This window comes from Coregonus lavaretus (genome assembly GCF_964263955.1).
Source record: "Coregonus lavaretus genome assembly, chromosome: 25".
Classification (NCBI taxonomy): Eukaryota; Metazoa; Chordata; class Actinopteri; order Salmoniformes; family Salmonidae; genus Coregonus; species Coregonus lavaretus.
Genome location: NC_140012.1, coordinates 12,877,062 through 12,892,470, shown reverse-complemented (window position 1 = coordinate 12,892,470; position 15,409 = coordinate 12,877,062). Strand labels below are relative to the sequence as shown.

Below are 15,409 nucleotides of genomic sequence, written 5' to 3'. Positions count from 1 at the left end.
TATTTAGCTAGCTCGAATCAACTAATTTGCAGATATTGGCTTCACCAAAGTACCAAACAAAGGAGAAGCAGAGTGATGAGCAGCAGCAGCAGCATCAAACCACCGAGGCCACCGCCAAGCCCAACAGCGATGATGCTGCCGAGCCCCAGCTAGCTCCGTGTGCAGAGCCTACCCACCCTTCCACAAGCGCTGCCAGGATAATGGTTCCACAGCTGCCTCCACCTCCGAATGTTCCTGATTATCTTGGAACATAGGAGCCAGCCCAGGTTAGCCTAGAATCCTACCCTAGCTGCAGATTCTATATCGTGGAGCTCCGCCCCATAGGGGAGCTCTGCTCCTATTGGTTTACCCACTGCCCTAAGGCAGCATCAGCCTGAGACAAAATTATGCACACACCTGCAGCCAATAGGAGTACAGGTGTCCCTATAAGAGGGGATGCCTCCCCTCAATCAGCCTCCCTTTATCTTCAGCGACTGGACTAGACTGAAGAAGCCAAGAAGAGACGAAGAAAAGAAGAGAAGACTCAGGACGAGAACGCCGTCGAATTTCCAGTCATCGACGTCGTCCTAAAATGAGCACACCAGGAGATTTTCCACCCCCAAAAGCTCTTTTCAGAGCTCAATGCAGATGCTCCTCCATGGCGGCCGGCGACTCCCACGACTTATGTTTCGTGTGTCTAGGGTCCCAGCATGCCAAAGAGGGCGTCTGCAATCCCCCTAACTGCGCCTCCTGCGCCCTCCTTTCTAAAAAGGAGAGGAAGCAGCGTTGGGCGTTTTTTAGGAAGGATATCCCCCTAGAGGACGTGCTGTCGATACTAGCCTCTGCTTCAGAGGCGTCATCAGACGGCGCAGACTCAGGGGATGATGGGTACTATGAGGAGGAGGCTGACATTCCAATGGAACAGTCAGACCCCGTCCCTCATACATTCAAGCTCCCCTTTCCTTTGGTTAGAGAGAGGGCTTGTAGTTCCTATAGTGATGACGACACGGGCTCTGAGAAGTCAGAAGCCCTGTCCTTCACCGCAGCGTCTCTGAGAACGGACTTTCCGGGTCTCATTGAGAGAGCTGCTAGACGGCTGGAAATACCGCTGCCCCCTATTCCCTCCGCACCAGAGGTTGACTTAATGGAGGGCGGCCCCTATTCCAGGCCAAGAAGAGCGGCAGAGCCTTTAGCTCCTGCCATGCTTTCATTGGCGAAATACGTCGAGGGCTCATGGGAGGCACCTTTAGCGGCGCGTTCGCCGGCTAAAACGTACCTCCCATTCACTAGAGTGGAGGGAAGGTTCCAGGGCCAAGCTAAGGGAATCCCCAGGTTAGAGAGCGCCATGGCGGCGTATCTCGTACCGGGTTCGAGTCCCTGGCCCTCTTCCAAGAAAGCCACGTTGCCATCTCAGAAGGACCGTCTCACAGCACAGCTGTTAGAGAAGTCCTTCAATTTGGGAGCCCAAGCTGTAGCAGCAGCTAACAACATTGCCCTCTTGGCAGCCGCTCTGTCCCGTTTAACCACGGGTAAGACAGAGCTGGAGCCAGAGGAGGTGGAGGAGGCGTCTAGAATTTCTGGCGCCATCCTACACCTACCACAGGCATCGGCCGTCTGCTTGGGGAGGTCCATGGCCACCTCGGTGGTCGCGGGGCGACACCTCTGGTTGTCACTGACAACCATGAAGGAAGCAGACAGAACGTCCCTGTTGAACGCCCCCCTCTCTGACGTCGGGCTCTTTGGAGTCGCCGTCAAAGAGGCGACTGAGAGGTTTTCCAAACTGGACGAGGAAAAGAAGCAGCTGGCCAGACACCTGCCACTGGCAGGGAGGTTAGGCCCTGCACCGTCTCGTAAACCATCCACTTCCACCCCCCAGAGTAGACAGGGATCTACAGCGAGGCGGCGTATCCGGCGTCAGTCGGCGGCCACAGGAGGCAGGAGAGCGGGCCCAGCCCCCCCAGCAGCCACGGTGGCCCCATTGCAGCCGGCGAGGGAGGTGGTGAGAGCGCCGACCTGGGCCCCTAAGGGAGGCCACAAGAGGAGGTGCACATGACGGGACGCGGGGGAGCGAATGGAGGACACGCCATCCTTGAACGTGACCACTGTTCCCCCCCACCCTTCGGTTGAAGGGATGGGTGATGATGTAAATGCTTTTGTTGATGTGTTTAATAAAGAGTTGGCTTCACCTGACTTTGTCAAAAAAGAGCCCCTTTTCCATAATACGTCCGAGAGCGTTCAAATCTCACCCTCTCTCCCTTACCACTCTAAGCGCCGTTCAGCCCACCAAGGGTGCGTTGCTGAACAGGCATTCAAAGTAGGTTCACATAACACTTCAGGTATAAGAAGTGCTTCACATAGCAGACGGCAGTCTCTGTCAGACTCTGACATGATGACACAGTCGCTATTTGGGGATGGCGCACTATCACAGACTAAGGTCTCTGTTAGTACGACCCAGACCCATGCTGTGTTCAAGAAGGGCCCGATTACCACGGTCACGAAGGTGCCCAGTGTATCGGCGCCCCCACCTTTTTCTGAACGCGCCAAGGCTCACCACACTGAGTGTAGTTCAGCCCACCAGAGGTGCAGAGCTGAACGCACACAGGAGGTGAAAGGAGGAATAATACCTAGACGCCGTCTTTGTTTATCTCAAAGAGACCTCACATTACAGACTCCAAGGAGTACTGTACTGTAGTGAGTGCCTCTCATAGCAGGCTGCAGTCTCAGTCAGGAGACATGATGACGCAGCCGCTATTTGGGGATGGCGCACTATCGCAGACTAAGGTCTCGGTTAGTGCGATTCAGACCCATGCTGCGTTCACGGAGGGCCCGATTACCACGGTCACGAAGGTGCCCAGTGTATCGGCGCCCCCACTTCTTTCTGAACGCGCTAATACTCACCACACTGAGTGTAGTTCAGCCCACCAGAGGTGCAGAGCTGAACGCACACAGGAGGTGAAAGGAGGAAAGATACCAAGACACCGTTTTGGTTTATCTCAAAGAGACCTCACATTACAGACCCCAAGGAGTACTGTAGTGAGTGTCTCTCATGGCAGGCTGCAGTCTCAGTCAGGAGACATGATGACGCAGCCGCCATTTGGGGATGGCGCACTATCGCAGACTAAGGTCTCGGTTAGTGCGATTCAGACCCATGCTGCGTTCACGGAGGGCCCGATTACCACGGTCACGAAGGTGCCCAGTGTATCGGCGCCCCCACTTTCCTTTGAACGCACTAATACTCACCACACTGAGCGTGACTCAACCCACCAGAGGTGCAGAGTTGAACACACACAGAAGGTGAAGGGTAAGACGTTATCAAGGCGCCGCCTTGTGTTACCTCATAGAGACCTCATATTACAGACTTCGAGGAGTATTGTAGTGAGTGGCTCTAATAGCGGTTTGCAGTCACCTACGATGACGCAATCGCTTGCTGGGGATGGTGCCCTGTCACAGGCTGTGGCCTCGGTCAGTGCAATTCAGACCCACGCTGCGTTCACGGAGGGCAGGAATACGACGGTTACGGGTTTAACTGACGTTTCTGCCCCCCCTTTTGGTTCAGAACGCACTAATGTTTCCTCTCCCTTTCTTGGGAGGCCCGCCTTGGGCTGTTCCACCACCTCAGTGCTGGAGAACAGTGGCGGCAAGGGCCATAGAGGAATACAGGTCCTTCCTACTGAATGTACCTCAGCTTCGCGCTCGGCCGCTTTCTCTGTATTGCTGGCAGTGGCAGCGAAGCTGCACCCTCTCACGCTGGCTACAACAGACGTTGCAGAAGGGTTATGCTCACCAATTCCACCGGACCCCACCCCCATTCAGGGGAGTGGTGGAGACGGTGATGAAAACGCCCGAAAAAGTGGCCGCTCTGGTCTCAGAGATTACGGAACTTTTGGCGAAGGAGGCAGTCACAGTGGTTCCCCAGGAGCAAAGGAACAAGGGGCTATTTTCGCCCTACTTCCTACACAGTAAAAAATGGGGTGTTAATATTTCAGAGTAAAGTTATTTTAACCCAGATAGAGTATTTTCAACATTTTTGAGAGTAAAGTTGCTCTATCAGTGGAGTTAAAAGTGAGTGTAAAAATCTGCAGATACGCAGTGACAATTTCAACTCTACAGCAGTGATGAATACCCGCCACTCTGCTTTGCTGAAGTTTGGCACGTACGTTGGTGGAGGAAGATTGCGAAGGAGTAGCTAGGCCACAGATATTGCTAGGTAAGTTACATCCCCGTTTTTTCAACACCAAACCGGTATTTTTTAACTTTACATAATTTTAGAGTTGTGCTGATGTCAAGGTCATATTTTAAGTTACGAGTTCCATGCGGCGGTCCCCCTTGCAGTGAGCTCGTCATCAGCCAGCTAAATTAGCTTGTAAGTTCAGATGGTTGACAGTAATAACTGTTATATGATATACCCATGGAATATGTTTGATATTTTTGTGAATGGCTTGCTGTTTCATATGGCTAAAAATAGGTAACGTTAACTTAGCTAATCAGTTCGTTTGAAGGACACCACCGTTTGGCATGAGCGCAGATTGTGCTTGTCATGCGGTTAGCTAGCTTGCAATCAGTATCGGTAACTGTCTTTCTTTGTGTTGCAATATTTTCACGAATGAAGGTTGTCAGAATGGTAAATACGTAAAATAACGTTCGCTAACAACAAAACATTTATACAGATAGTATTGTTAGCTAACGTTATTGTATAGCTTCCCAGGCTTCCTTACACTAACGTTAACTGTTTTTTATAAAGCTATATATAACGGTAATGTTAGCATGCTTCTGATAGTTAGCCAGCTAATGTTGGTGTTATAAAACGATAACTTAGATCACTGATTTGCATGATGGGTTTGTTTAACATTGCTTAACCATTTTAATGGTTAGCTACTGTTCGAACTAAAATGGCTAATGAGCTAGCTAACTTTGACACATAGCTAGTTATTTGGTAGCTAATGGGACAATGTGCCTCTAAACTTGAACTAGCCTACACCCATTTGCTGCAGAAAATGGCAGCTTAACGTTATATTCAACCAGCACAACTTTGTCTACTTCAGCCTTTGTAATTGCAGTGTAACGTCTAAGTAATGCATAGTGCATTGCGTAGCTAGTACTACTGAGATAAATGGATAGTTAGCTAACGCTTAGTTGAACCAGCACTAAATGATGATTTTGAATATATATTTTCTTTGTTAACAGAGGCAAAATGCTGTTGCGTGTTCAGCTCGGGGAAGAGCAGAAATACGTCAAGCTGTCTGAGCTGACATTCAATGCTTTCTTGAAAGAAGGTAGGTATAATAGGTTAAAGCAATACATATCACCCTAATGACAAAATAATACAGCATTAAGCTAGTATCTTATGATATCTATTTAGGTCTATAGTAATTTCTGCTGTGCTTTATATTTTCAGTAACATAAAATCAGGTGCAGATCCTTGTCTTTCATCATTTTGTGAACACATGAGGCAACCTTAAGTATGAACTTGGATTCTTGTGAGAAGGGAATGCATGTTTTTCTTTTTTTTCTTCTTTTTTTAACAGTGTGTCTAAAATTCAACATACCAGAAAGCAGAAAGCCAGACATTAAGGTGTATGACCAGTCTGACACAGAAGTTGACTCAGATGTTTTTGAAGAATTAGTAAAGGAGTCACCTGGAACTTTCAGAATCATGCTGGGCAATGGACTTGGTATTCATTCATTCAATTAGTTTTTTAGTTTAAAGGCCAGAATGAGAACCTTTATTGTCTTAAAAATAACAGTTTATTGTAATATGTTTCTATGTTTTGCACAAATTTCATAATGAACAGATACCTCTCATTCATCATCATGCTCGGGTACATCTGATGACACCATCATTCTGAATTTCACTGTGTGTGACGATGTTGAAGAAGTAGCGGCTGGCGAAGGAAGCCAGCCTAAAAGGCCATGCCACATAAACTATGAGGCAAAAGCAGTAAGTGGTGAACATTGCTGTTAAGTCCAATCTGAATGTTGTTTCATCATGTGACAGCATTACATATTGTTTTACAATTACGGAAAGCACATTTCTTTCCACCTATAGCTGATTGAAAAAATCCTAACATCAAAGCCTGGTGGTGAACGCATTATGCAAGAGTATGGAAAAACCAAATCTCTGACAGATGCCACCAGAAGACAGATGATCAACATACTTGCTGCTGAGATGACAGAAACACATGGGTAAGCATTAAGCATATAGATGGGCTGTAAAGAAACATTGTTATTATTTTCCGGTTATTAATTATGTAAAATGTGTTGTGCAATATCAATTCAGTGTGATGTTAACTTTGAATTCATATGCTAGGACATCCCCCCCCAAAAGTGTCAGAGTGATGTATGCACAGGGGATAGTAGCTTTGTTTCCCTATCTAGAAGACCCATACTCACAACATGGATATGTAAGTAAATGGGTTATTGCAACATTATGCACATATTCACTCTATGAAATGGGAATAGTACTCCTTTATAATTTATTTATAATAATATAGGATCATTACTACGATCCGGAGAGTGGTTCCGGATACCTTGCATGGCGATTGAAGACCATACAAAGAAAAACAGCAGAGGAAAGAGGTGCCTCAGTCAGCAAATCTCCTAAAGGTATGTTTTCTGATCAGTGACATGTAATTATAATGGTGACCTGTGAATTGTACAGAAAGGATTTCTTAACACTGTATTTTGTCTTAAGTTGGTGGGCCAGGCCGTGATCGTCAGCCCTTCACCTATGACAGAGAGCCATCTGATGAGGATGTGGAAGCAGCTATTGCTGTTTTGAGACACTCTGCTGATGAAAACACTGTCCGTGAGAAGATGAAAATGACCTTCATATATCGGCAAGCAATGGTCAACGATGAAGCCAAATCATCAGATGTCTTCTCGGTCTTCCCAAGATTTCTGGACACACCAGGACTGGTATGACAACTTAATTCACTGCATCACCAAAAATATCCAATGAAGAATAAGGTAACACTCATTATTTCTGTCTTTGTGTGTTACATTGCAGATAGAACAAGATTTCAGACTTCTGTTTGGTGAGGCCACAGCCAACAAATTCTTGGAGAAGTGGCCAACCACTTTCAAAGCAAAAGTACTAAAGGAAAGCCATGGACTTGTATCCACCACAGAACTCTTGGATTTGATGCGCAATGCTGAGTCAGCTGCTGAAGTTGAGAATGGTATGAATGAACTGTTTTACTTTTTATGTGGATAATGTAGGTGTGCATTATATGTCCATAATGGTGCAAGTTGTGAATAAGAATGTTATGCTACGGCACAATGTTAACCAGGTTTTTATTTACTTATTTGTAGGCTGGGACAGTGACATGTCTGCCATCTTGCTGCTGCTACATTTGCTACCACCATCTGCACAAGGTAGAAAGAGGCCGGGAAAGATGTCTGCATATCAAGCTGTAGATCAGCTCATCAGATTTCAAAAGGTATGCTTAACAGTTGTTTAAAATATATATTCCATCATCTCAATCTTGTGCACAGTTTGAGGTGATCTTATCTATTGTCAGAGGTTAGTCACCAAAACAATTCTGTTGAATGTGTTTTTTTTGTAGGTTGGAACCAGTGTGTAGCAGCATCTTGACAACATCACCCAAAGCAGTCAGCCCTACCTTCTCGCCCAGGGATCCACACAGAGCAGCATTCACTCCTACTTCATTGTGGTTGACAAGCATGCTCTTCCATGCAAGGCAACAGGTTCAGTAGGAGCTTTTGACGAAGTCTTTAAAGCCCATTACGTATTTGGTACGTCATACAGTTCTTCCTTGAGCAGCTTTTTCACTTTTGTGCAAACAACCATCTATAACATCGACATGGGGGAAACAAAGGAGACTCCTAGAGTTGCTGAGTTGCGAGCAAGAATGGTGCGTTAGTTGAGATAAAACTATGAAGTGTTTTCTTTGCAAAAGTGACCATGGAAGTCCAAACAACCTTGTTAAGCACCTTAAGATAATTCATGGGCTATGTACAGGCAGGACTCTTTTTCTGAAATGTGGTCAAGAAGGATGCTCACGTTCTTTTGGTAGCTTTTCTGGTTTTAGAAAACATCTTAACAAGTGCCACGGAGAAAGTTTAGTAGATTCTATAGAAGATGATCTTTCAGACCCTCAAAGTACCGTCAACACCAGTAATATTTCTCATGTTGAAGTGTCGACTGAATGTTTAGAGGCTGAGTCAGAGTTATCTTCGCCATACATTGTAAATAGTTGTGCAGCTGTTATTTCTGATCTAAAGGCAGCAGGTGTTGGTCAAAGTACAGTAAATACTGTAGTGATTTCCATGGAAGAGATTGTTCAAGATATTCATCAGCATGCTAAAGAAACAGTGATAAAGCATGTATTTAGTAATGAAAGAGAAACAGAAATGTGCAAGAAAGTTGAGGCGTGTTTTGAGGGGTTAGAGAATCCTTTCACAGTTCTAAATTCGGAATACAAGCGATCAAAATTTATGACTGCCAAGTGGGAAATAGTAGAACCAGTTGAATGTGTGATTGGTTCAAGATTTGACACAAGACTAAATAAAAAGACTGGAACATATGATCAGGTAGTAGTTCAAGATAAATTCATGTATATTCCAATTTTATCTACACTGCAGTCAATATTTAAAAGTCAGTATTTTGCAGAAATGTTGCAAAGCTCAGCTACCAGCAACTCTAGACTGAGAGATATTTGTGATGGATCTTTTTTTAAAAGTCACCCCCTGTTCTCAACTGAGAAGCAGACAATACAGGTCCAGATGTTCTATGATGATTTTGAGGTCGCCAACCCATTGGGTTCCAAGCGAGGTATTCATAAATTGGGTGGAGTATATTTTACTTTAAGAAACTTCTCTCCAAAATGGAATTCTTTTTTGGCTAACATACACCTGTGCGCCTTATTTCATACTCAAGATGTTAAACGATATGGTTTTAGTGAAATTTTTGCTCCCATTGTTCGAGACATTAAAGTGTTAGAGAGCGATGGTATTGAGATTCCATTATACAGTGGTTATGTACGTGGCACTGTAGTACAGGTAACAGGTGATAATTTGGGTTTGCATAGTTTGTTTGGTCTGGTGGAGTCTTTCAGTGCAAGGTACTGTTGCAGGTTCTGTTTAGCAGAAAAGGAGGACTTTCAAACAGAATTCTCTGAAGATTCTTCCAAAATAGTTTTACGCACCAAAGATATGCATACTGCTCACTGTCAAGAAATGGCTTGTAATCCATCCCTTCCGTATGTTTTTGGTGTGAAAAGGTCATGCATATTAAATTCATTGAGGTATTTTCACACAACTGAGAACTTCTCAGTTGATGTGATGCATGATGTGTTAGAAGGGGTTGGCCAGTACGAATTGAAGTTATTATTTCTGTATTTGAATGAAAAACATGTTACATCAGGAGAAATACATTCAAGAATACAAAGTTTTGATTATGGTTTCACAGAGAGAAATAACAGGCCTGTGACTGTTAATTTAAGTGAAGGATCTAATGATCTGGGACTGAATGCAATTCAGTCCTGGTGCTTACTTAGGAATGTTCCTCTTATCTTTGGAGATTTGGTAACTTCTACTGACCAACACTGGGGCCTGCTTCTTTTATTATTGCAAATAATTAACATTATATTCTCGCCCATGTTATCTCAAGGTCTATGTGTATATTTAAAACATTTGATTGTTGATCACCATACACTGTTTAAGAAGTTGTATCCTCAGAAAAAACTTTTACCAAAGCACCATTTTCTTATCCACTATCCCCGCTGCATCCAGAAAATAGGGCCTGTACTTCATAGTTGGTGTATGAGGTATGAAGGCAAACATAATTTTTTCAAAAAACAGCTTAAATCGTTTAAAAATATTACCAAAACGCTGGCAAAAAAGCATCAGAATCATATGGCATATAGTTGGCGAAGATCAACAACTTTTAGTCGGTTAGATATTGGTCCAGGAAAAATGGTGGCTTTAAATATGGTAAAAGGAGGTTCTGAAATTGCTTTGGCAATGCAAGTGCCCAGTAGCATTCAGGTTATGAAGGTTAATTGGGCTAAACATAATGGGTATGTTTATCGCCCACACTTGGTTATCTGTGGCGAAGTTGACTCTGAAGTGCCCTTGTTTTATCAGATTGAGTCAGTTCTGATAATGTGTGAAAAACTGTTACTACTCACAGTGCCTTTAGTTACAGTAACTTTTCAAGAACATTTCCATGCATATGAGGTGATCAGATCAAAGCATGATTTAGTTTTTTTTCATGTCGACAACCTGCACTACCCTAGACCTTTTGACATACAAAGGTCATATGGAGGAAATGACACAGCTCTCCTTGTTGTGCCATATTGCTTTCTCTGGTGAACATTTTTATGATGTTATACTTCTGTCATAGACAAGGCAATGGGTGTACAATGTAAATTCACGGACATTGAAATTATACTTTTTTTTTTTTCAATAAATGTGGGTGCTCTCATCTTGTATTATTGTGCTTTGTTTTATTTGATAGTATTGATATTTCTATAATTCAGTAACACTACATCATATGATTTAAATTTAAAAAAAAAAAAAACACTGTAGAGAAATGAAAAGTAAATATCATTACACTTTAAAGTGTCATTTTTTAAAGTAAAATTGTAGTTGACTTAACTCTATACAGTGTAATCATATTACTCTCAACAGTGTGATTAAACTACAGTGTTAAATATTTTGACACATTTCATTGTTATTTTTTACACAATATGGAGTAGAATTAACTCTAAAAGTTTTACACTGACCAAAGAGTACATTTTACACTGATTTTGAGTGGGACCAAATGTTATCTGAAACAGAGTTAAATTCAACTCGATAGGAGTTAAATTAACACTTCTGTTTTTACTGTGTAGTGCCAAAAAAGACGGGGGGAATGAGGCCAATATTGGATTTATGCATTCTCAACGAGAGCGTAACCAAACGGCCCTTTCGAATGCTAACGACAAAACGTCTGCTGGAATGTGTCCAGAAAGGAGACTTTTGTACGAGCATAGACCTAAAGGACGCGTACTTTCATGTGCCGGTACAGCCGCGTCACAGGAAGTTTCTGCGATTCGCCTTTCAAGGGGTGGCGTACGAATACACGAGGATGCCATTCGGGTACGCCCTGGCACCTCGCACGTTTTCCAAGTGTGTGGAGGCGGCATTGGAACCGTTGCGTCGTCAGGGAATACGGCTACTAGCCTACCTAGACGACCTACTGGTTCTCGCCCCGTCAGCAGAGCTGGCGATCACTCACACAACACAGACAGTGATTCATCTCACACGTCTGGGGTTCGCTATGAATTGGAAAAAGAGCACGCCCTGGCCCAGTCATCAGATTGTCTACCTGGGGATACAGCTAGACACTGTAATGATGAGGGCTCGAATTTCGGACCCCCGAAGGATAGCCTTGTTGCTAGCCCTGAGGAAGTGTCGTCCGAATCACACGGTGACGACGCTGTCGATCATGTCACTCTTGGGTCTCATGTCGTCAGCCCACTCTGTGGTACCGCTGGGACTCCTGCACATGCGCAGGATGCAGCGATGGTTCGCCCAACTGAGACTAGACCCGTTGCGTCAACGTCATCGGTTGGTGGTGGTTCCCCTCTCGCTCAGTGCAGATCTGAACTATTGGAGAAACCCGCGCGTTCTCACGCACGGAGTCCCGATAGGCAAAGTGTCCTCTTACATCCCAGTGTTCACAGATGCGTCTCTGACGGGATGGGGAGGGACATGTCAGACCCAAGCGATAGGAGGTGTGTGGCCTCCTTCGAGTCGCCACATCAACCTCCTGGAGTTGGAAACGGTTAGACTGGTTTTGACCCACTTCGCGTCTACCCTTCGGGGTCGCGATGTGCTGGTCTGGTCAGACAACCGGACCACAGTAGCCCACATAAATCGCTAGGGAGGAGTCAGGTCTCCTGCTCTCCATCGGGCGGCAGAGGAATTGTGGCTGTGGGCTCACGAGCACCTTCGCTCATTGAGAGCAGCACACATTCCGGGCTACTTGAACGTAGGAGCAGACCTCATGTCAAGAGGGGGTCCTCGAGACGACGAGTGGTGTCTGCATCCGGACATTGTTCTCCAAATTTGGGAACAGTTCGGGAGAGCCGAGGTGGATCTATTCGCGTCACGTGTGAACGCGCAATGTCCCCTATGGTTCTCTCTAAGGGAACAGGAAGAACCGCCACTAGGAAGAGACGCCTTTGCCCATCACCCGTGGCCGAGAGTTCTTCTGTATGCATGTCAGGTTGAGAGTATTCTCTCTTTCCTACAGCTTACGTTTGACAAGCAGCGATCGCCCGCCACCATTAAGGTGTTTGCAGCGGCGATTTCAGCTTGTCATGAGGGGTTAATTAATGGCGATCTGAGCAGAGCGGTGTTACGTCCTAACCCGGCATTTGTGCCAAAGGTTATTAGGAGTTCATATAGATCACGACCGTGGAGCTGTGGGCTTTTTCTCCTCCTCCTCATAAAGAGAGGAGTGAAGAAAGGCTCCATCGCCTGTGCCCAGTACGCGCCTTGGCGTGTTACGTTGAGCGCACAGCAGCGATTAGGTCATCGCCTCAGCTGTTTGTGTGTCATGGTGCGGCTGCACTAGGTAGACCACTTTCGAAACAGCGTCTGTCTCATTGGCTCTGTGAGAGCATTGAGACAGCTTATGAGGCAGCAGGGCGACAGTTGCCTCAGGGTATCAGAGCTCACTCCACTCGTGGAGTAGCAGCTTCTACTGCCCTTTTCAGAGGAACAGGGGTAGAGGATATATGTAGAGCGGCGTCATGGTCAACACCGTCTCCATTTATCCGTTTCTATCTCTTGGATATGTCTTCTAACTCTTTGGCTCAGTCTGTACTCAGCGTGGCTGAAGGGAGACTTTGAGCTAGGAGGAGAGGAATGCAGGACTGTGGAGACAAGGTCTCTATGAGGTCTGCTTCCGATAGAAGGACATATTTTTGGCATGACTCCTGACTGACAGGTTCAGTACAGTAGAGGTCATGTATTGATCTGCCCACCAGTGTTTCACTGGAGTGAGGCGGGATGATGAGGGATAATAGTAGTAACCTGGGTTATGATACTATTAGACCGGTCATGACAATTGGACAGAATGTGATGTCATCTATCTGCTTGTTCAGATTAGTATGAATCATGTTTTGGGATCTGCCCACTAATCTCTGGGGTCCATTGATTGAGTGAGGCGGCCTACCGTGTACACAATGTAGTGACACTTTGTGTCATTCCATTAGTGGTTGGTAGTATTGTAACAGGATACTGAGGTACCATCTACCTGCTAGTTCAGATTAGTATGGCCTGTATTCTGGTGATCTGCCCACTAGTCATTGGTGTTGCCATTGGACTAGGTGGGGCGGGTCTTTAACCGATGACGCGGTATATTGTGACACCTGTGTGGGTACAGTGGTTACAGTACTGCGGGAATTGGTTGCAGCCATTGCTAGGCCTGACCTTTTCATTTTGATGGGAAGTGTTGGGCTCGGCAGGGAGTACATTTTGGAGCGCTACGCTCCGCCTTAAACCAATAGGAGCAGAGCTCCCCTATGGGGCGGAGCTCCACGATATAGAACGATTAGTTACCGGAGTAAGCCCCATAGGACTTAAGGCCCTGCCGACCCTCTCTAGTCTCGCTGAAGATAAATATCTCGGGAGGCTGATTGAGGGGAGGCATCCCCTCTTATAGGGACACCTGTACTCCTATTGGCTGCAGGTGTGTGCATAATTTTGTCCCAGGCTGATGCTGCCTTAGGGCAGTGGGTAAACCAATAGGAGCAGAGCTACCCTATGGGGCTCCGCTCCACTCATAGAACTGGAGTTACACTCCGGTAACTAATCGTTTTCTGTCCAGAAACCTTCATTTAATAGCAACTGGTTCAAAAGAGTGGCTGGAATACTCGTTTACTGCAGATGCTGCATTTTATTCCCACGTCAAAAGTTCTGTGTTGGGTCCAATGCTAACGCAGACAAGGTCTTCACCCAAGCTGGGTATTCTAACTGGAAGAATGCTATTGATAGTATGTCGTTATGTAAGTACAAATCTCCAGCAGTATGTGGTGGACAGTACAGTAGGCCAGCAGGACAGAGGAGAAGAGACTGAGTGTAAAATATTGTTATTCAGCACGTTGGATGCTGTCATTGGTGAGAATGTCAGAATGATTCAGCAAACGCAACAGCCAACTGGTGGAGGCCCTGTGTGCCCTTGACCCAGAGAGCCATAACTTTCTAGATGTGAAAAAGGTGAAACCACTGCTGGATATAAGCAAAACAGATTGGGTGGAAGCTGAGTTTAGTGTTGCTCGCCAAGACTGAAATCGCCCGCTCTGGTGCCAATGAGGACAAATGGACCCCACTAGATATCCTGCAACGATTATCAGGGATTCTCTCCGCTATGCCGACCGTGCTTACTGCACTGAAACATAGACTGACTTTTAGGGCATCCACAGCTACATGAGAGAACCCATTTTCCACTTTGACAAACGTTTTCAGTGAGCACAGAAGAAGCATGCTACACCCGAGGAAAACTCAACTAATCCAACTGGTATTTGAGGGGGGATCTTACTAGAAGATTTTGGGGAGAATGGAATGACCGATTACTCAGGAAGTTCCACAGAGCATCAAGGAAGCTGCAACTTTTGAAAAGGTAAGATTGAAACAATCTAGCTGGCTGGTTTATATCAAAATCTTGCTTTAGTGTGTAGGGCACTGTCCATGGTGCTGATAGAGTGAAGCGAGATTCAATATAATTCCAATGCAAGAACCCAAATAACGCCTCTGGGTATAACTACATATCGGTGTGTTTCATCATAGAAATAGACAGACTACATTTTCTACAGTTTCTTCAGGAATGTCCTTTTCTAATTTTCTTTTAAAATCTCAAATTGATAAAGTTGTAATGTGCTGATTCTCTTCAATGCAGATCTGACCCATCACACCACTCGTATTAATCATTAATAAAATAAAACAATCTGCTATTATATACTCTGTGTCCCAGGCTTTCTATGCATGTAATATATTTGGGTGAATTATGAAACAATTACTGAATGCAGATGTGCAAAATTCTTTGATTTGTTTTTGCCATTGCTTGATTTATTTTTAAATGTAAGAATATGTTGCAGATTTAAACTTTAATTGGTGACTATGGAAACAAATAGAAATGTAATGAACAATGTTTTCAATATCCAACTTTATCCTCTGCAATACTTTTTACAGTAGGTAATAAACTGTAGTTAGGTGGTTTTGATGAGGTCTTAACTATATAACACACAATATAACATCATAGAACACATCATATAGTGGTCAGAATTATGACCAGCTGGTCAGATATTATGACCAACTGGTCTTATGGTGGTCAGAAAAATATGTCATATTTTGGTCAGTAAAAATATATATATTTAAAATTAGTCATTTTTCAACCAGTTTGCGACCAGAATAAGAC

General features: G+C 44.8%; 1 protein-coding gene across 1 annotated transcript; it reads left to right on the top strand.

Annotated features, from left to right (window-relative positions):
• The first annotated feature begins 3,948 nt into the window (after window positions 1-3,948).
• On the top strand, window positions 3,949-9,739 carry LOC311101098 (uncharacterized protein). The gene is made up of 11 exons (XM_084142156.1): window positions 3,949-4,186; window positions 5,164-5,252; window positions 5,505-5,651; window positions 5,772-5,917; window positions 6,026-6,162; window positions 6,287-6,380; window positions 6,471-6,582; window positions 6,671-6,894; window positions 6,986-7,157; window positions 7,291-7,418; window positions 7,545-9,739. Exons 2-11 carry the CDS (start codon window positions 5,171-5,173, stop codon window positions 7,560-7,562), a joined length of 1,260 nt encoding a protein of 419 aa, XP_083998282.1. The 5' UTR covers window positions 3,949-4,186; window positions 5,164-5,170; the 3' UTR covers window positions 7,563-9,739.
• The last annotated feature ends 5,670 nt before the right edge of the window (window positions 9,740-15,409 follow it).

What these genes read in the sequence shown, in the direction of transcription:
- LOC311101098 (XM_084142156.1), top strand. Translation starts at nt 5,171, where the DNA reads ATGCTGTTGCGTGTTCAGCTCGGGGAAGAGCAGAAATACGTCAAGCTG. An exon ending in CATGCTGGGCAATGGACTTG is followed by an intron (nt 5,652 to 5,771) that starts GTATTCATTCAT and finishes CATAATGAACAG; the next exon opens with ATACCTCTCATTCATCATCA. An exon ending in CATACTCACAACATGGATAT is followed by an intron (nt 6,381 to 6,470) that starts GTAAGTAAATGG and finishes ATAATAATATAG; the next exon opens with GATCATTACTACGATCCGGA.